Consider the following 25,691-nt stretch of genomic DNA (forward strand, 5'->3'; position numbering starts at 1 on the left):
GCTCTCCCTCCCACTACCCTCTACCCCACAACAGGCCCTGGTGTGTGATGTTCCCCTTCTTGTGTCCATGTGTTCTCACTGTTCTGCTCCCACTTATGAGTGAGAACATGTGGTGTTTGGTTTTCTGTTCCTGTGTTAGTTTGCTGAGGATGATGGTTTGAATAGACCATAGTTAATTTATTCACGCTTCTGTTGATGGACTTTGGGTGTTGCTTTCAGCCTTTTGCTATTGTGAACAGTGCTGCCATGCATTCTTGCACATGTTTCCTATTGAGTATTCACAAGTATTTTTCTTGGTTAGTAGGAATGGAAATGTTGGACATGGGGTAAGTGAACATTCAACTTTAGGAAGTAATGCCAAACTGTCTTTCAAAGTCATTGCATCAATTTACATGCCTACCTTCGGTGTGTAAGGTATTCTGTGAATTCACATCCTTGCCAAATCTTACTATAGTTATTATATCTTCCTGGTAAATGGAAACTTTTATCATTGTGCACTGTCCTTCATTATTTCCAAAATTGCTTTTTAGCATAAATAGCATTTTGACTGTTAATATAGCCACATCAGCTTCTTTTTGGTTATTGTTTGGTATATCTTTTCTCATTTTTTTTACTTTTAATCTTTCTGTAGCCATATGTTTTAAGTCTGTCTTTTATAAATAGTATATAGCTGAATTTAAAAAATTCATTCTGACCATCATCCATTTAGCACTTACTGCATTTACAATTATTCTAATTACTAATATATGTTGATATATTGCTTCCATCTAGTCTGTTTCTGTTTGTGCCCTGCCCTGTTTTTTTGCTATTTCATTTTCTTTCCTTTATTGTCTTCTTTTGAATAGATTATTTTTCCTCATTATACTTTTATTCCTCTGTTCTTTTGAAATTAATACATTCCTTTTATATTCTTATTGTGATTAGTTTGTTATTTTCACATGCATATATTACTTATCAAAGTCTAAAATTAATATCTGTTCTTCTCCCTTTATATATATATATTTTTTTTATTGCACTTTAAGTTCTGGGATACATGTGCAGAACATGCAGGATTGTTGCATAGGTGCATACATGGCAATGTGCTTTGCCGCCTCCATCCCCCTGCATCACCTATATCTGGCATTTCTCCCCATGTTATCCCTCCCCAACCTCCCTAACCCAGCTGTCCCTCCCTTATTCCCCCAACAGACCCCAGTGTGTGATGTTCCCCTCCCTGTGTCCATATGTTTTCATTGTTCAACACTCGCCTACGAGTGAGAACATGCAGTGTTTGAAATCTTCTCCCTTTAACAATATAAAAACCTTAGAATATTTTGGCCAGGCGCGGTGGCTTATGCCTGTAATCCTAGTACCCTGGGAGGCTGAGGTGGGTGGATCACAAGGTCAGGAGATTGAGACCATCCTGGCCAACATGGTGAAACTCCATCTCTACTAAAAATAAAAAAAATTAGCTGGGCGTGGTGGTATGTGCCTGTAGTCCCAGCTACTTGGGAGGCTAAGGCAGGAGAATCCCTTGAACCCAGGAGGTAGAGGTTACAATGAGCTGAGATCGCACCGCTGCACTCCAGCCTGGCAACAGAGTGAGACTGTATCTCAAAAACAAACAGACAAACAACTTTAGAACATTTTAACTCCAACTCCCTCATGTAGACTCCATTTGTTTTGTATTTTAGTTGTGTCTTTAAAAAAAGCCACAAGACATTATTGTTAATGTTTTTTATGTAATCAATATTTGTTATATTAGCCAACAGATTTATCACTGTCTTTGCTCTTCATTCCTTCTTGCATCTCAGACTTTCAATACTGCATTCATTTCCTTCTGCCTAAATTTTATTCATTAACTTTCCACTAGTGCAAGTCTGCTTCTGCTGGTGGTAAGCTCTTTCAACTTTTATTTGCCTCAAAATGTGTTTATGTCCTTACTTTTGAAAGTTATCTTATCAGCATAGTCAATATATTATTTCATTGTTTTCTAGCAACTATATCTGCTATTGAAGAGCCTGTGGACCATTGAGGAGTGGTAAATAGTGGCTAAAATTGTGGATGAAAACAATTTGTCTTTTGTTTCCTCTCTAGCTGCATATAAGTTCTTTTTATGTTTGGTAGTCTATAGGTTAATTGTGATGCATCTAGGTATATGGGTCTTTTTATTTATCCTGCTTTGTATTTATCGGGATTCTTTAATCTGTAGACCAATGTCTTTCATCACTTCTGGACAATCTCATTCATTATTTATATACATTTAATAGAAAACAAGAACAATTGATAATAAATGACTTAAGCCTAATTAAATGCAAGAAGACAGAAAAAGAAAAGCAATAAAGTAGAAAAAAATGAAATAATGAAAATAAAAGCAGACAGTAAGAAAATAAAAACAAAAATATCCCAAAAGAATTAAAAATTGTCTTTTTAATTTTTTTTGATTAGCTTTTTAATTTTATTTTATTTTTCTGAGACGGGGTCTCACCGTCACCCAAGCTGGAGTGCAGTGGTGCAATCTTAGCTCATTGCAATCTCCGCCTCCAGGGCTCAAGAGATTCTCATGCCTCAACCTCTCAAGTATCTGGGACTACCAGCACATGCCACCACACCCAGCTAATTTTTTGTATTTTAGTAGAGACAGGGTTTCACCATGTTGCCCAGGGTGGTCTCGAACTCCTGAGCTCAGGTGATCCACCCACCTAGGCCTCCCAAAATGCTGGGATTACAGGCATGAGCCACTGCGCCAATCAAAAATTGGCTTCTTTAAAAGAACATAAAACAGGCAGATAGCCGACAATAATGATAAAGAAAGGAAAATAGAAGGCACAAGTAAATAATATTAAAATGAAAAAAGTTGACTATAGATACAATAGAAGTTTTTTAAAATCATAGCATGGTAACTCTATGCCAATACATTTTAATATATGAAGTGAAAATTTCCTAGAAAAATGTAAACTACCAAAAATAACTTGAGAAAAAAAATAACAAACTTAAAACAATATTATTAGATAATTTGAATTGGTAGTCAGAAATATCTCTGTCTTTTAAACACACAGACACATACACACACACAGACACACACCCAAATACTGTAATATGCCAGAGGGGAGAAGGCCTCAGGCCTTTTACAGGCAACCTTACAGGGTCAGTTAATTCTTTTTATATTATTCTATAGGGGAAAAAAAGAGGAAAAGCTTATCAACTTATTTTGTGGAGCTATTATAACTTTGCTACCAAAATTGAAAAAGCACAGTGCAAGAAAAAATATATGTAGATCAATCTTTGTTTTGTTTTGTTTTTTGAGACAGAGTTTCGCTGTTGTTACCCAGACTGGAGTACAATGGCATGATCTCGGCTCACCGCAACCTCCGCCTCCTGGGTTCAAGCAATTCTCCTGCCTCAGCCTCCCGAGTAGCTGGGACTACAGGCACGCACCACCATGCCCAGCTAATTTTTGTATTTTTACTAGAGACGGGGTTTCACCTTGTTGACCAGGGTGGTCTCAATCTCTTGACCTAGTGATCCACCCACCTCGGCCTCCCAAAGTGCTGGGATTATAGGCGTGAGCCACCGTGCCCGGCCAGATCAATCTTATTTAGGAACATAGAGGCAAAGATTCTAAATAAATATTAGCATTTTTTAAATCTTCATCGTAATCAAGGAAAAATGTAAGGAAAGTTCAGCGTCGGAAAAATCTAGCAATATAATTCACTGTATTAACACATTTAAAAAGAAAAACCTCATGATTATCTCAATATATGCCAAAAGAAAAAAATCATTTAGTTCTATTCAACATTAATGATAAGGGAAAATCCTCTGGATGGAGTAGAATAGAAGATAATTTTCTGATCCCAATTATTGTTACCAACCAAAACCGTAGAGCAAAAAATACTCTTAGTAGGGAAACTTTTGAAGCATTCCTTTTCTGTTTCTCCATTGTGTCTTCATTCTCGTTGGTTTCGAAGAACATCTTTATTTCTGCCTTCATTTCATTGTTTATCCAGTCAGCATTCAAGAGCCAGTTGTTCAGTTTCCGTGAAGCTGTGTGGTTCTGGGTTGGTTTCTGAATTCTGAGTTCTAACTTAATTGCACTGTGGTCTGAGAGACTGTTATGATTTCCGTTCTTTTGCATTTGCTGAGGAGTGATTTACTTCCAATTATGTGGTCAATTTTAGAGTAGGTGTGATGTGGTGCTGAGAATGTATATTCTGTGGATTTGGGGTGGAGAGTTCTGTAAACGTCTATTAGGTTTGCTTGGTCCAGGTCTGAGTTCAAGTCCTGGATATGCTTGTTAATTTTCTGTCTCGTTGATCTGTCTAATGTTGACAATGGGGTGTTAAAGTCTCCCACTATTATTATGTGGGAGTCTAAGTCTCTTTGTAAGTCATTAAGAACTTGCCTTATGTATCTGGTTCTCCTGTATTAGGTGCATATATATTTAGGATCGTTAGCTCTTCTTGTTGCATTGATCCTTTTACCATTATGTAATGTCCTTCTTTGTCTCTTTTGATCTTTGTTGCTTTAAAGTCTATTTTATCAGAGATGAGAATTGCAACTCCTGCTTTTTTTTGCTCTCCATTTGCTTGGTAAATCTTCCTCCATCCCTTTATTTTGAGCCTTTGGATATCCTTGCATGTGAGATGGGTTTCCTGAATACAGCACACCGATGGGTTTTGGCTTTTTATCCAATTTGCCAGTCTGTGTCTTTTGATTGGGGCATTTAGTCCGTTTATGTTTAGGGTTAATATTGTTAATGTGTGAATTTGACACTGCCATTTTGATGCTAGCTAGCTGTTTTGCCTGTTAGTTGATGCAGATTCTTCATTGTGTTGATGCTCTTTACCATTTGGTATGTTTTTGGAGTGGCTGGTACTGGTTGTTCTTTTCTGTTTAGTGCCTCTTTCAGGAGCTGTTGTAAAGGAGGCCTGGTGGTGATGAAATCTCTGAGTACTTGCTTGTTCGCAAAGGATTTTATTTTTCCTTCACTTATGAAGCTTAGTTTGGCTGGATATGAAATTCTGGGTTGAAAGTTCTTTTCCTTAAGGACGTTGAATATTGGCCCCCACTCTCTTCCGGCTTGTAGGGTTTCTGCTGAGAGATCTGCTGTGAGTCTGATGGGCTTCCCTTTGTGGGTAACCCGACCTTTCTCTCTGGCTGCCCTTAGCATTTTCTCCTTCATTTCAACCCTGGTGAATCTGACGATTATGTGCCTTGGGGTTGCTCTTCTTGAGGAATATCTTTGTGGTGTTCTCTGTATTTCCTGGACTTGAATATTGGCCTACCTTGCTAGGTTGGGGAAGTTTTCCTGCATAATATCCTGAAGAGTATTTTCCAGCTTGGATTCATTCTCTTCGTCACATTCAGGTACACCTATCAAACGTAGATTAGGTCTTTTCACATAGTCCCATATTTCTTGTTGACTTTGTTCATTCCTTTTTACCCTGTTTTCTCTAATCTTGCCTTCTCATTTTATTTCATTGAGTTGATCTTTGACCTCTGATATCCTTTCTTCTGCTTGGTCGATTTGGCTGTTGAAACTTGTGCATGTTTCGCAAAGTTCTCGTGTTGTGTTTTTCAGCTCCATCAATTCACTCATATTCCTCTCTATGTTGTCCATTCTCATTAGCATTTTGTCAAATCTTTTTTCAAGGTTCATAGTTTCTTTGCATTGGGTTAGAACATGTTCTTTTAGCTCATGGAAGTTTCTTATTACCCACCTTCTGAAGCCTGATTCTGTCATTTCATCACACTCATTGTCCATCCAGTCTTGTTCCCTTGCTGGTGAGGAGTTGTGATCCCTTGGAGGAGGAGAGGTGTTCTGGTTTCAGGTGTTTTCATCCTTTTTGCGCTGGTTTCTTCCCATCTGTGTGGATTTATCCACCTGTCATCTTTGTAGTTGCTGACTTTCTGATTGAGTCTCTGAGTGGATGTCCTGTTTGTTAATGATGAAGTTATTTCTGTTTCTTAGTTTTCCTTCTAACAGTCTGGCCCCTCTGCTGTAGGACTTTTGAGGTCCACTCCAGGTCCTGCTTGCCTGGGGATCACCTGCAGCAGCTGCAGAACATTAAGGGTTGCTACCAGTTTCTTCTTCTTCTTTGTCCCAGAAGGATACCCGCCAAATGTCAGTCTGAGCTCTCCTTTATGAGGTGACTCTTTGGATATATGGGGGTCAGGGAGCTGCTTGAGGAGACAGTCTGTCCTTTATAGGAGCTCAAGTACTGAGCTGTGAGCCCCGTTGTTCATTCAGAGCTGCTCGGCAGGTAAGTTTAAGTCTGCTGCAGCAGAACTCATAAATCCCTTTTTTTTCCCAGGTGTTCTGTCCCGGGGAGTTAGGGCTTTATTTATGAGTTTCTGCTGTGCTGCTGCCTTTATTTTTTTCAGGGCTGCCCTGCCAGCAAGGAGGCAGCCTAGTCACTGTCTGCCTGCAGAGGCTTTGCTGAGCTGCTGTGGGCTCCGCCCAGCTGCCGTGTGAACTTCCCTGCAGTCCTGTTTATATGGGTGTAGTTAGAACTGCCTTGGCAATGGTGGCCCGCCTCTGTAATGACGGACTCTCTCTGTAATAGCAGGTTGCCTCGGCAACGGCAGGCTGCCTCAGCAATGGCGGACTGCCTCCATAGTGGTGGAGAGCCTTGGTAATGGCGGACGCCCCTCCCCCACAGAGCTGGACCGTCCCGGGTTCAGCTGTGCTTGCTGTGAAACTCTCAACCCGGAGCGTTTCCAAGTGCTGTTTTTTTGTTTTTTAGTGGGGGTGGGGCCAGCCGGGCCTGATCACCTGGCTCTCTGCCTCAGAGCCTTTTTTTTTTCTAGTTGAACGTTCGGCTGTCTCCCAGGTGTTCTGGTCGCCTGTTGAAAAGGCGCCTGGATCTGTGTGATTTCCCGTGCGGCGACCCACTGTGCCAGCTGAAACAGCGGCGCTGAGATTCATGGCACTTTTTTGCCCGGGAATCTCCTGGCCTGGCTCCCTGTTTCAGTCCCCCTTTATTTTTTTTTTAATCAGATGAATGAGCGACTCTGCCTTCCCGGAGCTTCCCAGAGCTCCCCTTGCTGGCTAAACGGGGACCCAGTCCCGTTTACTCTGCACCAGGAACTGCCATGCCGGGGTGCCAGCAAAACAGCCACGCCAGCCAAAACAGCCTCACTGGCGACCCGTGGGGCTCCCCCGACTGGGAATCTCCCAGTCTGTGGGCAATAAAAATCCGTCTGGAAATGTGGCATCCACTCACCCTCTGCGCTTTCACTGGGAGCTGCAATCCTGAGCTGCTCCTAACTGGCCATCTTGGATCTTCTCCCTATTTCTCCATTAAAAGCAGAGACAAGTCAAGGATGATCACTCTTACCACCATGTTTGTACTGAGGTCCTAGCACATGCAATAAGACAAAGTATGAAAGGAAGAAAAGAGGGAAGGAGGAAGATAAGGGAACAGGTAGTACCAGTCAGGAATGCATGTATCAGAAAACTACCAGTTGCCTAAACAATGAGGAGTTTGTCTCATACCCAAGAAATTGGGAAGTGAGGAGCCTAGGGAAGGTGGCACTGATCAGCAAGGTTGTCATGGTGTTCTTTCTACTTTACCCTCTTTGGTATGTTTGATTTCATCCTCGTGCTTGCCACCTCATGGCCATAAGATGGCTTCTGCAGCTCTGGGCCTTACACATACAGTGTTAGTCTCTTCCCAGAAGCCTTGGGATAGACTTTCCCTTACATCTAACTGCTCACTGTTAGCCTCAAGAAAGGCTGGGAAAGTCAATGTCCAGGGATAGGGTTAGAGCTATCCCTGGATAGATGTTAGATTACAAACATACTAAATAATACTTAGAATGATGTTATGCTAGTCTAATCCATTCATGGAAATTCTGTTCTTCTTTGGTGGATATTAAATATATTTAATATTTGAGACATACTAAAAACATATTTATTGTTTATCTTAGTTAAAATTTAACTGTATGTTCTTTTTTAATAAAATTTTCTTCTAATCTGAAATGCTAGGAGCTGGGCGTATTGTCACTCTGAAAAAATTGGGACTCTAAAATTAGTAATAACTACCACAATAGCATACAAGTTTGTCCAGAAAGACAAGGATTTTTTCCTCTGATACTAACTCTGGAAAAATTTACCAAACAGATTTTTCCGGCAGGGAAATTGAGTAGCAAAATAGGCAGTGCCCTAGGATACAGTTTTGTAAACATGCAGACACGTTCTTCAAATGCATGTGTCTCATAAAATCCAAGGCTACATGAAGTGATAATTTAGTGATAGCATTTCTGCAGACAACTAAGAAAATTCTTACGGATATCATTAACTGTGGATTAGCCATGTGCAATTACTTATCCTTGAGACCTTTATCCTGCCAAATTGTGTTAAAATTTTACTAAAATCCCTTAAAAGTTATGCCCACTTGAAAATTTCTCAGCTGCTATTTTGTTTGAACATGGGAATTTAGCCATAAATCTCACTTGCCTGCAAGAACCTGAAAGTTAAACAAAAATTGTACTGAGTCTGCAGACAATGGGAATAACACATTTTACTGGTGAATCTGTGGATTCAAAGCAGGCTGGACACAGGATGTGGACTTACCTTCAAAAGTGGGAGAGCAAACTCCAAATTGGACACCAGGGAAGGAGAGCGTAGACGTAAGGCAAAAACTATAGCCTTAAAATGGGGTCTTCATACATTACTGGCCAGGGGAGAGTGAGGACGACAAGTCACAGGGAAGCTTGCTGGAAGCCGGGGAAACTGGAGAGCTATAAATATGGGTTGATCAAATGCAACAAAGAAATCCCATTTGTGAAGGTGACTTTCACTGAAAAGTCTCTGCAATTTTTCCTACTTTTTAAAAGATAGCTGAAGATACTCCTTGCAACTCAGTTGAGGCAATCTAAGAGAATGAAGTCCTCTAAGTGAGATTCTAAATTATATATTGATATCCTTTACTAGTGTGCTGTTTTTCATCAATATCTGTCAATTCCTTCTAAGATTGTTGTTATAGAAAACTGACAGAAAAGGGGGTTGGAGCTGAAGGAATTGAGCTGAAAGAAGCCTCACTTCTTTTATTCAATTAAAAAATTTAAATTATTTGTTCTCTTTCTTGGAAAGAGTAGTATACGGATTTTTCTCTCCCGAGAATGTCAGACTTGGGTTTTTGGTAAAGGGCAGTCAGCTTTGCTGCCAGGCGATAGGAGAGATGTGACTGAGAAAGCATTGTCTAGCATGTGGGTCCATTCTTCTCTAACCAGGACTAGGTGTATTCTCTAAAAGTTGTTGCTTATAGATTTAATTAATTTCAAAAATAATCTTTATGGTACTTTTCACTTGTATCATTTCCCTAAGTCATTCAAATTTTTTAGAATTTTTTTTTTTAATACAGTAGAATAGTCTATATGTAGCTATATTAAATCACCTTTTACAAGAACCTGGGAATCCGGCTATTTAAAGAAATCTTACAAAGCATTTTATAAGACAGATATTACTCTCTAATTTGCCTGCTTTTAAAATTTGCCTTTCATCTCGGCAGTTTGCATAAGGTGGGCTGACCTTGTATTCTACTAGAACCGTTGCCCTCCCATGCTGTTGGCTTCCTTTTGAAGTCAGCGATCATAGCTGTTTCATTGAATGAATGAATACAGAAAGAAAGGTAGTGAATGTACAGTGGGTGACAGAGTCATTTGACTTTCAAGGTGCAAATGCAATAGCATCCAACCACTGACTCAGCCTCTCCTTCTGGAAAAAGTAACATGTACCATCTTCATCCACAGTCTCTTTCACCATACCTCAAGAACCACTGCCATCTCCAGCAGAAGTGAAGTTCTTTCCCAAGAAACAGAGTTCAAAGGTATTCATATTCCTCACTACAGAAAAAAAAATTGTTCTTATTTACAACATTATCTGTGAGAGTTTTGTTATTTACACATTATTGAGTTGTGCCTTCAACATAAAAGTAAGTGCTATTTCAGCTGCTGCTAGTATACATTTGACTTTCAAAAGGGAAATTGTACAAGTAAACTCTAGCATGATGTTGTCAGTGGGGTCTAAAATTTTCAATCATGTTGCATCATTGCAAGATTAATTAAATGACTGGGTCAGCCTCTAATACTAACTGGTCAGGAGTCCAGGAATCCGGGATACAGTAGCTATTGCTTTGTATCCAAATTTGTGTGGTATAGGATGTCTTATTGTGAGGTTCTACTGTTTTTCATTTGTCTTTACACACAGGCTAAAAAGGCAAGATCTTCAAACACAGAATACCTTAATGAAGCAGGGGAAAGAAATCTGTATTATTATTATTATTTTTAGACAGAGTCTCACTCACTCTGTCGCACAGGCTGGAGTGCCGTGACGCGATGTCAACTCACTACAACCTCTGCCTTCTGGGTTCAAGTGATTCTCATGCCTCAGCCTCCCAAGTAGCTGGGATTACAGGTGCCTACCACCATGCCCAGCTAATTTTTGTATTTTTAGTGGAGAGAAGTTTCACCACTTTGGCCAGGCTGATCTCAAACTCCTGAACTCAAGTGACCCACTTGCCTCTGCCTCCCAAAGTGCTAGGATTACAGGCATGAGCCACCATGCCCAGCCTTTATTTTTAAACTCATGCTTCAGCCTCCCAAGTAGCTGGGATTACAGGAATGCACCACCACTCCCGGCTAATTTTTTGTGTTTTTAGTAAAGACAGGGTTTCATTATGTTGGCCAGGCTGGTCTCAAACTCCTGGCCTCAAGTGATCCACCTGCCTCGGCCTCCCAAAATGCTGGGATTATAGGCATGAGCGACCATGCTGGGCTGAATTCTGTATTCATTAACGTTAGCTTGTCACAGTACGACCTAATTCATCCTTGTGGAGATTCCCCCAGTTTAAATGTGCTGGACTTTTCTACCTTGCTTTCTTATGTTTATGGGCTGCAGACAGACTTCCATTCTTTGAAACTTTTCACCACAGAAAGGAGACAGCTGGCACTGTCTTTTTCTGGCTTACTGTATGTGGTCATGTTTTCAGCTGTTCTCATAAGAAAAGAAAGAAAGAGAAACAAGAGTGACGCAAGAGAAATTAATCCCACTGCTTCTTCATAGTAGACTGCTACCTGTTCTTCCCAGACCTTCATCTTTCAATACTGAAATCACCAAGAGGTTTCACTGTATTTTTGGCACTGGTGGGCTGTGTCCTCTTAAGAGATTTCCAGGCCATTTATGTAGCAGCATGTCATGTGACACCCCAGTTGCCATGGCAAATATTTGTGTTTCATGAAAAATGCGGGTAAAGAAAATCAATGTAAATGGCCAAATCCCAAGACAGACAGGCCTTCAGGCAAGTGTTTGGCCTGCACCATTATTGTTTCAAATTCAGCTGTTTAACAGGCTGTGAGAAGGCCATGGACTAATGTGCATAATAGAAACAGGCAGAGGCACCTGTTTTCATTCTCACCCTGTTGGAGCGCTCAGGTCCCACAGTTTTATAGATAACAGATCTACAGGTAATACAAATATTATGACTAGGTTTTAGCCAGTAAATGGTTTTCTTCGAAAAAAATAGTTTTAAATAATGACATATTTTCTGAATGCTAATGATCCCTGGTTTTAATTTCCTCTGTTGCCTTCACAAAGCTTTCCCCAGCTGCTGGAAGCAGTAATATTTAATGACTTTTTCCTGTGGTCCCAGATTGGTACATTTCTAAACTGACTCTTCAATGGTAAATGTAATTATTCATATATTTTGTGGGAAGTGTCCTGGGCATGGAAGTTCAAAGACTTAAGAGAAGGACTTCATTATGACAAGCCTCATGATAGAGTCAGTACAGACCTTTGATCAGACTCGACCACAAGGCAGTGTGGTGCCACACTAGTGTCCCCGAGAAGTGGGACTTGGCATCTGATTATAGTTGTTTTTGTAAATATTTACTTGGTCTTGGTGTGGAAACAGAGAACAGGCTGGCCCAGTGGGGAAAGTGGGGAAGGGGATGAGGCTCTGAGCCTTCTATTTGTTTTGTAAAATTGCCCATGAGAGCCATTTTGATTTAAACTGTGTCTCATTCTTCATTGTAGGGGAAAAGCAGGAGGTCAAGAGGACATGATGATAGGAAGGTCTGTAATTTGTGTGACTAGTTGAAATTTGGGGTCTGTCACCTGATGTCCCTTCCTTTTGCTGCAGGGCAAAAGTATGGGTGACTGCTTGACAGCTGGAGATGGCAACAAAAGTTCCTGCTTCCTTTATAAAAGAAATGAGATCATAGTTTCAGGAAAAAAAAATGGTTCATTTAAAGTGAAAACCCTTTTTTACCTTCTTTTGGGACTGAATTGCTTCTCAGGCTTCAGTCCAAACAAATGACTTAGCATCCTTAAAATTTGGCTGAATCATATCAATCTTCCACCTCAGCCAAAGATTTTTATCTTTTAAAAGTACACTTCAAAAGAAATAAAATGTGAAAAATAAATGCAGTTGTCCCCCAGCTTGTGCTTGTATGCATGCATGCATATGGGATGCACACACATGCAACATACTGCTTGTACGCTATAGTAAGAGTATAGGATTTAGAGTTAAGCTGATCCTAACAACTAAGGTAACAAAAACATCAGAAAAATGAAATAGCCCCCACAATATGGCAAGTATATGCCAGCAGGGAACATTCCACAAGACCGTACATGGGTAATAAAAGTCCTGAACTTAAAGTAGGAATGCACTGGATTCTCCTTTGAGCAAGTCATTTTACTTATCTGTTCTTCACTTTCCTCCTCTGACAAATGAGGATAATACCTTCTTTCACATAGGGTTGCTGCAAGGATCAGATGGGTTAATGTGTCTGAAAGTGTTTTGGACCCATAAAGTACTTGTTATCATAACTCATTGGTCCATTCTTAAGAGCATCTTATAGGCCTCCCTTTCTTAGCGATCTTCTTATCAGTAAGAATTTCAGAGGAATCTTAGCCATCTGCTTTCGAGGGAAAACAGCCCACCTTTTGGGTCACATTTTATGCCTGCAGAGCTATGCCTACATAGGGCTGTATTTACATCAGTGATTTCATACAGTCCCTCTGTAGCTAGACAGATTGCTCCTAGGTAAAGTAATCAGTACAGTTAGATCCCTCCTTTTGCTTTCCTTGACGTCTTACTATGAGAAAATTGTGAGCCTGATTCTGCATGTTAAAAATAGGATGTGTTTACAAACACTAAGGCATTATTTATCTAGAATATTTGTAACTGCTAATGTTGACTGAGCATGTCCTGCGTGCATGGCACTAAGTACCTTTCATACCCCCTGAACCCTCATAGCAGGCAGAACCTATGTGCTGCTATTGTCCCCAGGCCCACCCAGTTGGTAAAAGGGTACAAAGGATCCAGCTGACAGAGTGAGGCTCCAGAGTTTGTGCTGTCTGCAAGTTCCAGGTTATGAACGCTTCCACATGGGTCGGTTTTTCAAATAGTGCTACTACTGCTCCTGTTACTACTGCTGCTGTTGCTGCTGCTACTGCTACTCACAGCTAACATGCACTGAGTGCTTACTCTTTGCCAAGCTATTTTCCTAACATCTTAAGTGGATTATCTCTTAGTTTTCACAGGATTTCTGTGAAATAGGCACTATTATTCAATTAGTCATCCAGTTAGTAAATAATAGAACCAGCATACAAAATTGGACTATGTAACTGCCAGAGCCCCCACGCATTAGAAATTTTTATAAATTCAATCATTTCTTATGGAAACATATTAAATTTATTACATTTCTAAAATATATTTCTACCTACCTAATATTTTTCCTATTTAATATCATGTATAGAGGTAATCAGATTCCATGTCTTTTACTATTTCCTTCGATTCAGACAGCAGTTATCACCTTTGCTGTTGTGTCTGCTTTCATCAGCTCTGACTTTAACAGCCTTTTCTATCTTATGGCTCAGTTAACCAAACCCAATTTAAGAAGTTGAATAAGCTTAAGTCAGTCAGGCTTTGCCCAGGATCCAAAGAATAAAATTTAAAATGATAGTAGAGTTTGTAATAGTTATTTCAATAAATCTGAGGAATCTTTATTTTCAAGAATATAGTTCAAAGGTTTGAGGTTATTAAAATGGCCTGTCAGCAAATAAATCTTTTTATTATCTTAAGGCACGTATAAAAACTATGTTAAGATTCACTTAATTTTAATTAATATTTTGATAATAATCTATTTTATGGATAAGACAAGCAAACAAACAAATATATTTATTGCACTATAGGAGTACAGACCAAATTCATGAGTGTGTTTTCTTCTAGGAAAGGAAGAAAGAGGAAATAAATTGAAAAGAAATACAGAGAGGACTTTAACTTTATATATATATAAAACATACACACATATACACACACACCACACACACGCACGTGTGCATGCGCACGCACACACACAGACACATATAGCAAAGAAGATGAAAAATTAAAAATGTGTCCATGGTAGTTTTGTATATTATACTCTATACTTTTCTGTATGTTCAAAACTTTTCCAAATATCTCCAAATTAAAAAAAAACCCAACTGAAGAAAAATATAAAAGAAAATCCTGTTTCCTAAGCCATCCCTCTGTTGTAAAGTTTATTTTGGTGTAGAAAGAATAGGTTTGGGTGATAACATTGCAATCTCAAATGTGGGGTCTCACTTCTCTTAGTCATTCTTTTCTATTGCTTCTTTCTTTAGTATTTCCCCAACATATACTTCTGATCCTCTCAATAGAAAACTGTAATTATTTTATGGGTGAGTCAGCTGAACTGTTTTAATCAGGCAATATGTGTGACATTAAACATATCACTTCCCCTATCTGCTCTCATTTCCTCCTATCTGTATAAAAAGGAGATTGGATCAAATCAGTGTTTTTAAGGGGCTTCCATATCCCCTAAATCCTCGCCCCACAGCCCCAGAGAAAGAAGAGAAGCAAAAGCTCCTAATAATGTGGGGCTCTAGGCCCCTATATCCACAACACCTGGGTTTTCTATTTTACCTTTTTATCATCAGACTATATGGTATTTGAACAAAGTGTTCCAGGATTTAAAATGTATACTTTCAAAACCACTAGATGACATCCAGCAGCAGTTTTGACTTTAACATGTCATATCTGGTGGGGGGAATAAACCTACTTCTTAAAGGGCACAGGGTGCCTCCCTGGTTGACTTTGCTCCCAGCACAATTTAAATAAATAATTTTTTTTTTTGCCTTGCCCTAAAGGGTTGGAGAGAGGGCAGGTCTTACTTTGACAATAATTAGAGCTCTGCAACCTGGAGATACAAAATGAGATTCAAAAGCAAGTCCAAAGCCACTTTTTCTCTTTTAGACTCATTTTCTCTCATAAAACTTCATTTAATTTACCATCTTAAAGAAAGAAAAGAAAAATCCAAACATGAAAAAAAAAACCCAACCCTGTGGAATCTTTTTTAAAAAACACAAATCTTGATGTTTTAATTTTTGTTTTTTTAGACGGAGTCTCACTCTGTCACCCAGGCTGGAGTGCAGTGGCGTGATCTTGGCTCACTGCAGCCTCCGCTTCCCAAGTTCAAGCAAGTCTCCTGTGTCAGCCTCCCAAGTAACTGGGACTACAGGCACCCACCACATCATCCGGCTAATTTTTTTTTTTTTTTTTTTTGTATTTTTAGTAGAGACAGGGTTTTACCATGTTGGTCAGGCTGGTGTGGAACTCCTAACCTCAAATGATCTGCCCACCACGACCTCCCAAACTGCAGGGATTACAGACATGAGCCATCGTGCCCGGCCTAATTTATATTTTCTTAACTTTTAGGCTTAGAGGTACATGTGCAGATTTGTTATATGGGTATTAATAAGTTGTGTATCATGGGGATTTGGTTGAACAGATTATTTCGTCACTCAGGTAATAAGCATAGTACCCAATAGGTAGTTTTTGGATCCTTGTCCTCTTCCCACCCTCCACCCTTAAGTAGGCCCCTGTGTCTATTCCCTTCTTTGTGTTCATGTGTATTCAATGTTTAGCTCCCACTTATAAGTGAGACCGTATAGTATTTGGTTTTCTGTTCCTGTGTTATTTTGCTTATGATAATAGCCTCCAGCTCCATCCATGTTGCTTCAAATAACATGACTTCTTTCTTTTCATGGCTGCATAGTATTCCATGGTATATATGTACCACATTGTCTTTATCCAGTCTACTGTTGATGGTCATTTAGGTTGATTCCATGTCTTTGCTATTGTGAATAGTGCTGCAATGAACATAACACATGCATGTGTCTTTATGGTAGAATGATTTATAGTCTTTTGAGTATATACCTAATGGATTGCTGGGTCGAATGGTAATTCTGTTTTAAGTTCTTTGAGAAGTCACTAAACTGCTTTCCACAATGGCTGAACTAATTTACATTCCTATTGGCAGTGTATAAGCATTTCCTTTTCTCTGTAACCTCACCAGCATCTGTTATTTTTTGACTTTTTTATAATAGTCATTCTGACTGGTGTGAGATGGTATCTCATTGTGGTTTTGATTTGCATGTAGAATCTTTTAAAAACAGTTACTATTTTCTCTAGTTCATTAGAAATTGCCATCCTCACCTATGCATTTTCAGCATTAAACTTTCAAAATGAATTGAAATTATACAGTTTTATTTGCAAAACATTTTTTTTTAAATCTTGCAAAAGAATTTTTCTTGTAATTACTGATAAAAACTATAAGGATTGTTTTTACTACTTTGAAAAAACTGAATGATAATTATTATTTTTAGAGACAGGGTCTCCCTCTGTCACCCAGGTTGGAGTGCAGTGGTGTGATGATAGCTCACTGCAGCTTCAAACTCTGGGAGCAAGTGATCCTCTCTCAGCTGATGGGGCACAGTGGCTCATGCCTGTAATCCCAGGACTTGGGGAGGTCAAGGCAGACAGATCACTTGAGGGTCAGGAGTTCAAGACTAGCCTGGATAACATGGTGAAACCTCATCTTTACTAAAAATACAGAAATTAGCTGGTCGTGGTGGCACGTGCCTATAATCCTGGCTACTGGGGAGTTTATTAAAAAGACAGGAGAATCACTTGAACTCGGGAGGTAGAGCTTGCAGTGAGCCAAGAATGTACCACTGCACACCAGCCCAGGCAACAGAGGAAGACTCTGTCTCAAAAAGGAAAAAAGAAAGAATACATATGTAGATATAGAGAATATAACAAGGTGGAGCTCTGTAGGAATTCTGCAAGTATTCTTTAGTGATCTGTGATCAATGAACTTACTAGACCCACATTTTTCTCAAGAAAATTGGGATGTCAGGCTTAACTTTGGTGATAATAGCAGTCCTTTTTGAGGCTTGCTTTTTTCCCTGTACATGTAGAGAAAATGATGATGTGTCTTTGCTCAGAGATCTGGGATTCCAGGCTGCTTTTGATTCCCATCCTGTCAGGCTTCCTGTCCACATCCCCAGCATGTTCAACCCATCCATCATAATTGTCCCCAGTCGTTTTTTTTTGTTTTTTTTTTTCAAGACAGTTTCGCTCTTGTTACCCAGGCTGGAGTGCAATGGCACAATCTCAGCTCACCGCAACCTTCGCCTCCTGGGTTCGGGCAATTCTCCTGCCTCAGCCTCCTGAGTAGCTGAGATTACAGGCACGCACCGCCATGCCCAGCTAATTTTTTGCATTTTTAGTAGAGACGGGGTTTCACCATGTTGACCAGGATGGTCTCGATCTCGACCTCGTGATCCACCCGCCTCGGCCTTCCAAAGTGCTGGGATTACAGGCGTGAGCCACCGTGCCTGGCCCCAGTGGTTCTTAACTATGTCACATTTTCTCAGAGAATATTAGAGGGGTCACAGAAAAGACAAAATCAAAGCAGCCATAAAATGAAATGTGTCTCTAGAAGGAAATTTTGCATTTGACTGAAAATAGACAATCTATTTTTTAAAAATTCTTGATTCTGTTCTGTTTGATCTTCAACCAGATTTTGATCCATCGCATGTCTTTATTCCATGAGAATGCATCAAAGGATGGGAATTTTTCTCCTAAGAAGTGTTTCAGAGTTCAGGAAGAGTAATTAGAATAAAGATACCTTTCAAAACAATTGCAGAAATTATTCCTAGAAAATTACTGCTGATCTGAGTGGCCTTTACACTCAAGTTGCTTCTTTTATATGTCTCAGCTCAATGAGTTCTGTTTTTGCCTTTTATTCTCTTTGTAAAGCTTAAAGACTCTGACTTTCACTTTTAATTGGCACTTAGGGCTTACTTGGACAGTTTCTAGGTATTATGAACTGAGAGCCATTGACTTGCAGACCCCAGAATACTGGAATATCACTCTGGGGTTTTCTCCCCATGATGACCTTTACCATTAGGGGGTGTGGGCAGCCGTTCATCTATTTTGATCTGAGAGTTACTAGAAAGAATTTTCTATCTAAAAAATAGAAAAGGAAAAAAAAATCCCCCAGGTCCTTTTCATGGTGCATAAAGTGATGCCATTGGAGATAGCTGCCTTTGATTTGATGGTTTTACTGGCTCCAGAAGTTTATTAAAAAGCCAATTCCCCTGGAGGAGTGACGCATTAAGTCAGAGAGGCATAGAGTATCAAAATTAGAAGCCCTGAGTGATCGCTTAATGAAAACTGAAACCCCACAGAAGTGGCTTCCCAAGGCCACAGAGGAAGGTGGTAACAGACTAGATTCTAGGTCTTCTTGTTTCAGATATACCACACCATGTTATGTTCATTAGCACATTGATAGGAATTAGTTTAACAAATTGCTTTCCAGCCTATCAAATAAGAATAAAATGAGCTGAGGGCAGTGGCTCATGCTTGTAACCCCAACACTTTGGGAGGCTGGGGCGGGTGGATCACTTGAGGCGGGCCAGGAGTTCAAGACCAGCCTGGGCAACATAGCGAGACCCCTATCTCTACCCACCCCCCAAAAAATAACAAAAATTAGATGGGCATCATGACCTGTGCTAATAGTCCCAGCTACTCCCAAAGCTGAGGTGGGAGGATCACTTGCACTCAGAGTTTGAGGCTACAGTGAGCTATGATCACACCATTGCACCCCAATCTGGGTGACAGAGGGAGACCCTGTCTCTAAAAATAATAATTATCATTCAGTTTTTTAAAAAGAAAAAGAAAAAAGCAGATCAAGGCCAGGTTGGCTCTGATGTAGAAGGTGGTAAAAGGAAGGCTAAGAAGACCACAGTTTAGTAAGGAGCCATATGGAGAGTTCTAGATAGTTAAGGCTGTGGGCACTGGTGGTATGGGGGTAGGGGACAGCATGTGGTAGGGTGTGGAAGAGAAAGCGGCCAATGGGAAGGAAGAGGGGCTGATGAAAGGAAATGGAAGAGTAGCAAAGACATACTTCTTTTTTTTAAAATTTATTTATTATACTTTAAGTTCTGGGGTCCATGTGCAGATCGTGCAGGTTTGTTACATAGGTATACACGTGCCATGGTGGTGGTTTGCTGCATCCATCACCCCATCATCTACATTAGGTATTTCTCCTAATCCTATCCCTCCCCAGTTCCCGCACCCCCTGCTATTCCTCCCCTAACCCCCCACCCCCCAGGCCCCAGTGTGTGATGTTCCCCTCCCTGTGTCCATGTGTTCTCATTGTTCAACACCCACTTATGAGTGAGAACATGCAGTGTTTGGTTTTCTGTTCTTCGCAAAGACACACTTCTTATAGTACTTATTCTCCTTTCTTTGGTTATATATGGATTTGGGTTGTTTAGGAACAGAATTTTGTCTTACAGTAGCAAAAATACTGTCTTAGAAATTAAGAAGCTCCACCAACTAGCTTTCTGATCTTGGGCAAGTCATTTAACCTCTCTGAGCCTCAGTTTCCTTCTTGATAGTAAAAACCACATTGACTAGGGATAAGATACTGTTAAAGGTTCTTGACACATACTTTAATCATCATAGAAGCTCTGCAGGGACCTCTCATTTTTACAGATAAGGAAATTTATGTTCAGAGGGTGTAGTAACTTGCCCAAGAGGATGTAGCAGATATTGGCAAAGCTTTGATTTCAACCCAGGTTAGTCAGACTTAAGGCCAAGGCTCATTTCCCTAGGCCCATAATAGCTTATTGAGCAAAAGGCAAAGCCAGTAACCTTCAAGTTCCCTTGTCCTTTAAAATTCAGGCCTGTGACTATGCTGAATTCTGGACCCCTGATTAGGTCAGCTATTCTCTCTGAATATCATGTACATCTTTTGAAAAGTTCTAAACAGCTGAGGTCCTGATCTTTATTCTATACAAAGCTCAACATATTGCGGACACTTAACAAAATTTAAAAGCAGCGTCAAAAAAATATCACCCCTGGTCTTTGGGAAAGAATAAGGACTCCATCTCTGAAGGACATTCCATTCATATTCTGAATCTAAACTCTTATTTAGAGCCATAACATGCAGGAAGAACTTACTCTTTTTCATACAGTGCAATTGCCTGGGCTAATTACTAATGGATATGTTTGAGTATTTGAGAAACTGAACATTGGCTTTTAGTTTTAAAAGGAATTTAGTCTATCCTTCTAGGCAACGGAATGATTATCATTCTCTAAAGATGATATCCATGTGGTATCATCCCAAATACTTGGCCATTTGCCACTATGAGATCCTGCTTGTATCTGATTATGGATCCAATTTAATGCTACACCCATATACTGTCCACATAAATGAAAAGAACATTTTTCATGAAGACATTTGTCTTAGAAATGTGATTTTCTTTGTGGTAGTTCTTTTTTTTTTTTTTTTTTTTTGAGACGGAGTCTTGCTCTGTCGCCAGGCTGGAGTGCAGTGGCGCAATCTCGGCTCACTGCAACCGCCACCTCTTGGGTTCAAGCAGTTCTTCCGCCTCAGCCTCCTGAGTAGCTGGGACCACAGATGCATGCCACCACACCTGGCTAATTTTTGTATTGTTAGTAGAGGTGCGGTTTCACCACGTTGGCCAGGATGGTCTCGATCTCTTGACCTCGTGATCTGCCCGCCTCGGCCTCCCAAAGTGCTGGGATTATAGGCGTGAGCCACTGGGCCTGGCTGTGGTAGTTATTTCTAAATTTTATTTATTTATTTATTTATTTATTTATTTATTTATTTGAGAGACAGGGGCTCGCTCTGTCACCCAGACTGGAGTGCAGTGGCATGATCATTGCTTACTGCACCCTCAAATTCCTGGGCTTAAGCGATCCTCTCACCTTAGCCTACCAAGTAGCTGGGACTACAGGTGTGTGCCTCCATACCCAGCTAGTATTTCTAAATGTTAGAATGCAACACTGGGTCTATCTTTTTTGCTTCACATCCGTGACTTATTAACATAAGTAATCATCATCCTGCTTTCCTGTTTTTTGTTTTGGATTTAGAATTTTGCCTAAATAACTGCTCCAGAAACTCTCAAAGTTATCTAATTAGTGATTACAATTTGCAAGCGAAGAACATTTCCCAGCTAGTTAGTTAGAGCAAGATGCTTATAATTAGGCCACAGGTTTGGGCTGTGCATAGGCCAATTAGTGAACACAGGCATCTCACAAAGGTATGGTTGTGACCCAAGAAGGACCAGGTGAGAAAGCAGTGTTTCGACAGAGATCCATCTCGGCTAGAAGGAAAAAAAACTGGGCCAGGCAAGTGGCTCATGCCTGTAAACCCAGCACTTTGGGAGGCCGAGGCAGGCAGATCACAAGGTCAGGAGTTGGAGACCAGCCTGACCAACATGGTGAAACCCTATCTCTACTAAAAATACAAAAATTAGCCAGGTGTGGTGGCACGTGCCTGTAATCCCAACTACTCAGGAGGCTGAGACAGGAGAATCACTTGAACCTGGGAAGCAGAGGTTGTAGTGAGCCAAGATCGCACCACTATACTCCAGACTGGGTGACAGAGCGAGAGTCTGTTGCAAAAAAAAAAGGAAAAAAATTGCTGTTAAGTCAGTAATATCATATTGGGAGTCTAGCACATCTTAAAAAAGGAGGGAAAGAGAGAGGGAGGAAGGGAAAAAGAAGAAAGGGAAGGGAAAAGAAGGAAGGGAAGGAGAGAGGGAGGAAGGAAGAAAGAAAAGGAAGGGGAAAAGAAAAAGAAGGAAAGGAAGAAGAAAGAAAGCCAACAAATAATAGTAGACAAGTTCACGGTGATAAATAATAAAGAATAACAGAAGAGCTAGAACCTGAAGCATGGCATGACCTTTAATCAGGGCTCTTATTCCTAGCAGGCTGTGAAACAGCTTTGTCTTTACCTGCTCAATGGATCTCACAATGCTGATGCACTGCTTTAATTTAGGAAGGTTTTCTCTTGAGAGGCATGTCTTTTCTTGCTCCAAGTCTAAAGTGTTCCCAAGTGTGGTATTCTCTGTGACAGATGTAGTACAGTTATGCTTTAGCTGACTCCAAACCCATAGCTTCCCAGTGCCTGAGTGGTCTATTTGATGTCCAGGAGTGTGTTTCCTTTGAGAGCAGGTCTTTGCTGGAATATCATCCAAGAAGGTAGAAAGGTGTAATCCCTTTGTTCTAAAACAGCCACTGATAAATTTTGCCCCCACCACCACCCAAGGCTATTTTTTCAGAAGGTCTAAAATGCATTTGTTGATGTACGTAAAAACCCTAGACCCACCCCATAGAAAGACACTGTCTGAGAGAGATGTGAGTCCTCTTCTTTCTCAACTTCTCCCAAGGTGGTCCCATTTTCATAGATGGTCCTAATTCCACGTGACTCTCTGTGAAGATAAGAAGTTTCAAAAATATTTTAATATTGCCAAGGAGACAAGATTCTCTGGCAAGTCTCCCATTCATAGCTTTGCTTCTTGTAGAAGTCTGAGTCCTGTTGACTGAATCACACGTGACTGGCAGGACCAGCCAGCTCCAAACATGGTCATCTTGGTTCTTTTGCATATCTATTTCTCACTGATGAAGCACTGTCGTTCTCTGAATCCTAATTCCTACTATCAGAGCCCATTCCTGAAGAAAAGCAGCAACGTGGCCATAGGCCATTTTTGTTGGAACATGTGCCATTTGTCTTCTACCAGGAGTGGCAGCTCCTCCAGCCAGCACTGGTGGCTGCTAAAGAAGGCATTACTTCTCCAACTTTCTCTTGCCCATCCAAGAAGAAAGAATTTATTTTCATCTACCAAGCAGCTTGCATTCTCTTCTGGCACCCTGATTAGATCAGAAAGGGCTAGAAGCTTGGTGAGAAGATTTTTTTCCCTCATTTTTATGCCTTATAACAACTCAAAAGTACACTAAAGCTCACTGCTGTTTAAAGTCTGCTTCTAAAGTGAAAGAAAATTCACACTTAGGGACTTAACGCTTGTTTTTCAGCATTTTTACTTGAGATGTCAGTCTAATTAATTATTCCACCACCCAGGACCAGAGAAAAGAAAAATAATTTGAAGGGCTTTTTTTTCTTACATTTGCTTATTGTGCTTTTATTGGAAATACATCTCTTGGCTTAGTTGTAGACAATTTTCTGCCTTGAATTTGAAAATTACTCTCAGTTAACATTTATTTAGTAAAGAAAATGCATGAATAATCTAATATAGTAATACTCAACACAGTGCTGTGGCATAATCATTGTTGATAAATTGCTGGAGTATTTTTTCTTTGAGTTTTGTAAAAACTTCAAAAAGCAAAGAGTAATAATAATACTACAATTTGGTAACGATGGGCTTATACATCTGAGAATGCTGACATATTGAAAACAATCTATTCATTATATCCCTAAGCAAGAAACAATTATTACAGTAAATTAATACCAGGTTTGCTGACAAGAATTCAGGGACTGAAAACCTGTACCCTTCCTCTCCCGCAACCCCTCCAAGCCATTAGGAACATTTAGATCATGGACAGAGTGTCTATGTTTTCAGTACAATAGGTTCTGAGAATTGAAATATAGTGGTTACAGAGTGGACATTGACACAACAAAATTTCCCTTGCCTTTTTTTTTTAAGTGGGGGTGACATGTACTGCTGTTGTCATCTAAACAACCTCTGATTTGATTTTTTAAATAGCATTTATTATTTTTTAACATAGAAATTGGAAAGAGGAGAAAAATTGCTCAACATCCAATTCTTAGAAAACCCCTCTTGCCAATTATAAATAAAATATTTCCGTGGCTTAAAATGTCCATACAAAAGCAAATGTTCCCTTGGTTTTGTTATCAGATTTCTGATTCTAATCCACCTGGGGACAGCCCCAGATATGTTCCTAAGAAGACACCAGACTTAAGAATAAAAGAACACTTTTCAAGAGAAACCTAAGAATGACAAAGGTGATAACATGTTACCATAATGTTCCTTGTAAAAATGACCTCTGGATATTAAGAGAAGGTGGCAGAAGAACTATAAAATGCTAAAAAGTGATGATCTTTTATGAAGTCAGAAACAACTTTTAATGGGCACATTTGAAGTTATCCTAAGAATTGCAAAGAAAGCTTCACCCTGTTTTTCAGACTAGTGGATAAGTTATGAACAGGGAATCGGCAACACTTCTCAGACCATGCATGCATGTGTAAAAACTAAATCATAGAGATTAGGGGTCAGGTGACTGTATCAAAGTAAACTGTATAATTTTTTTATGATCAGTTTCCTTGTACAATTTTATTATACTTTTATAAAAATGTTAATAGATTTGAGTGATCGCTAAGATATCCATCTGGTAATGAGTTTCAATAATATATACTAGCCAGACTTTCATATTATAATGTATGTGTGTTAAATCAGTACTAGGATTCATATCTTCCCACCATTGAATGCTTAATGATAATGTGATAGTGTGTGTCTTAGCCACTCATTTAAAGGAGATCATAGTATCTTTCGCTTCTTAAATGTATTTCTTATTCCACAGGCCATAAAAGTCACAACACCTTCAAGAGTCCTGAAATCACCGTGGGATTATGACTTTTTAATTTATGATGGTGTCATAGACAATACAGCCCCAGACTTCTTAGCATTCAAGGAACATTTTAACTTAGTTTGGGGAGGTATTTTTTCTCTCTTGGAACATGTCACAAAGTTTCTCAGGAACTATGCAATACCAGAAGTCAAAATTAAAGGGAATCATTTGGTGGCCCTCCTACCAGAGTTTGAGCTGAAGAATAAACTTACCAGATATGACTTTCTTTCAGTATTAGAGGACCCAGCTCCTGTTCAAATGCTGATGAATCTTCCAGGCCAAAGGTACAAGGGCCAAGATGGAGAGACGGAGGCTGCCATAAAGATCCAAGCCACATGGAAATGCTACAAAGCAAGAAAATTCTTCCTCATTCATCGCCAGCAGAAGTGGGCATCGGGTGTGATTGCCATTGCTTGGCTGTTACATTGCCATAAGACTCGACTAAAGAAGATACTAAAGGAATCACGTCAGAGACACCTGGAGAATTTCCGCATTCGAGCCAAGGTTCACAAGGCTGCCAGCTGTTAAGGCAGACCTCTTTTTCTAAACATTTTGTGCTTGAGTGATTGCAATACGTTGTCTCTTTATCTTCCCTTTCTCTCTCCAACTACCCTCCCCCTTCAGACTCTCTTGCCTTTCACTCCCCTCAACGTATGATGCACAAAACCTACATTTGTTTGTGCATCATATTTTAGCCCTAATCAGGAACCTGGCTTTCATGCCTGCAAAATCTGTTGCAATTTTTCTATAGAAAAAAAAAGGTCCCTTCACTTTGACTATGGTAGTTCTGTCAGAAAATCAATGTTTTAACTACATTACCTTTTCTTCCTATATATACCTTCTGGCACTTTAATTTGCTCAGAAAAAAAAAATTTTTTCTTGTCTACATTGCTGTCACCACTTTGTCAGAAAGTATTT

General features: G+C 39.9%; 1 protein-coding gene across 1 annotated transcript in view; it reads left to right on the forward strand.

Moving 5' to 3' along the window:
- The window catches only part of IQCH (IQ motif containing H), a 280,207-nt gene that overhangs the window by 129,662 nt on the left and 124,854 nt on the right, over window positions 1–25,691 (forward strand). Inside the window, exons 6-8 of the mRNA XM_064381963.1 lie at window positions 9,736–9,812; window positions 12,017–12,055; window positions 24,726–25,277. Of these exons, the coding sequence (XP_064238033.1) occupies window positions 9,736–9,812; window positions 12,017–12,055; window positions 24,726–25,277 (668 nt within the window). The remainder of the gene's footprint in view (window positions 1–9,735; window positions 9,813–12,016; window positions 12,056–24,725; window positions 25,278–25,691) is intronic.

This window comes from Aotus nancymaae, unplaced genomic scaffold (genome assembly GCF_030222135.1).
Source record: "Aotus nancymaae isolate 86718 unplaced genomic scaffold, 86718_ANA_hifiasm-v0.15.2.pri h1tg000003l, whole genome shotgun sequence".
NCBI lineage: Eukaryota > Metazoa > Chordata > Mammalia > Primates > Aotidae > Aotus > Aotus nancymaae.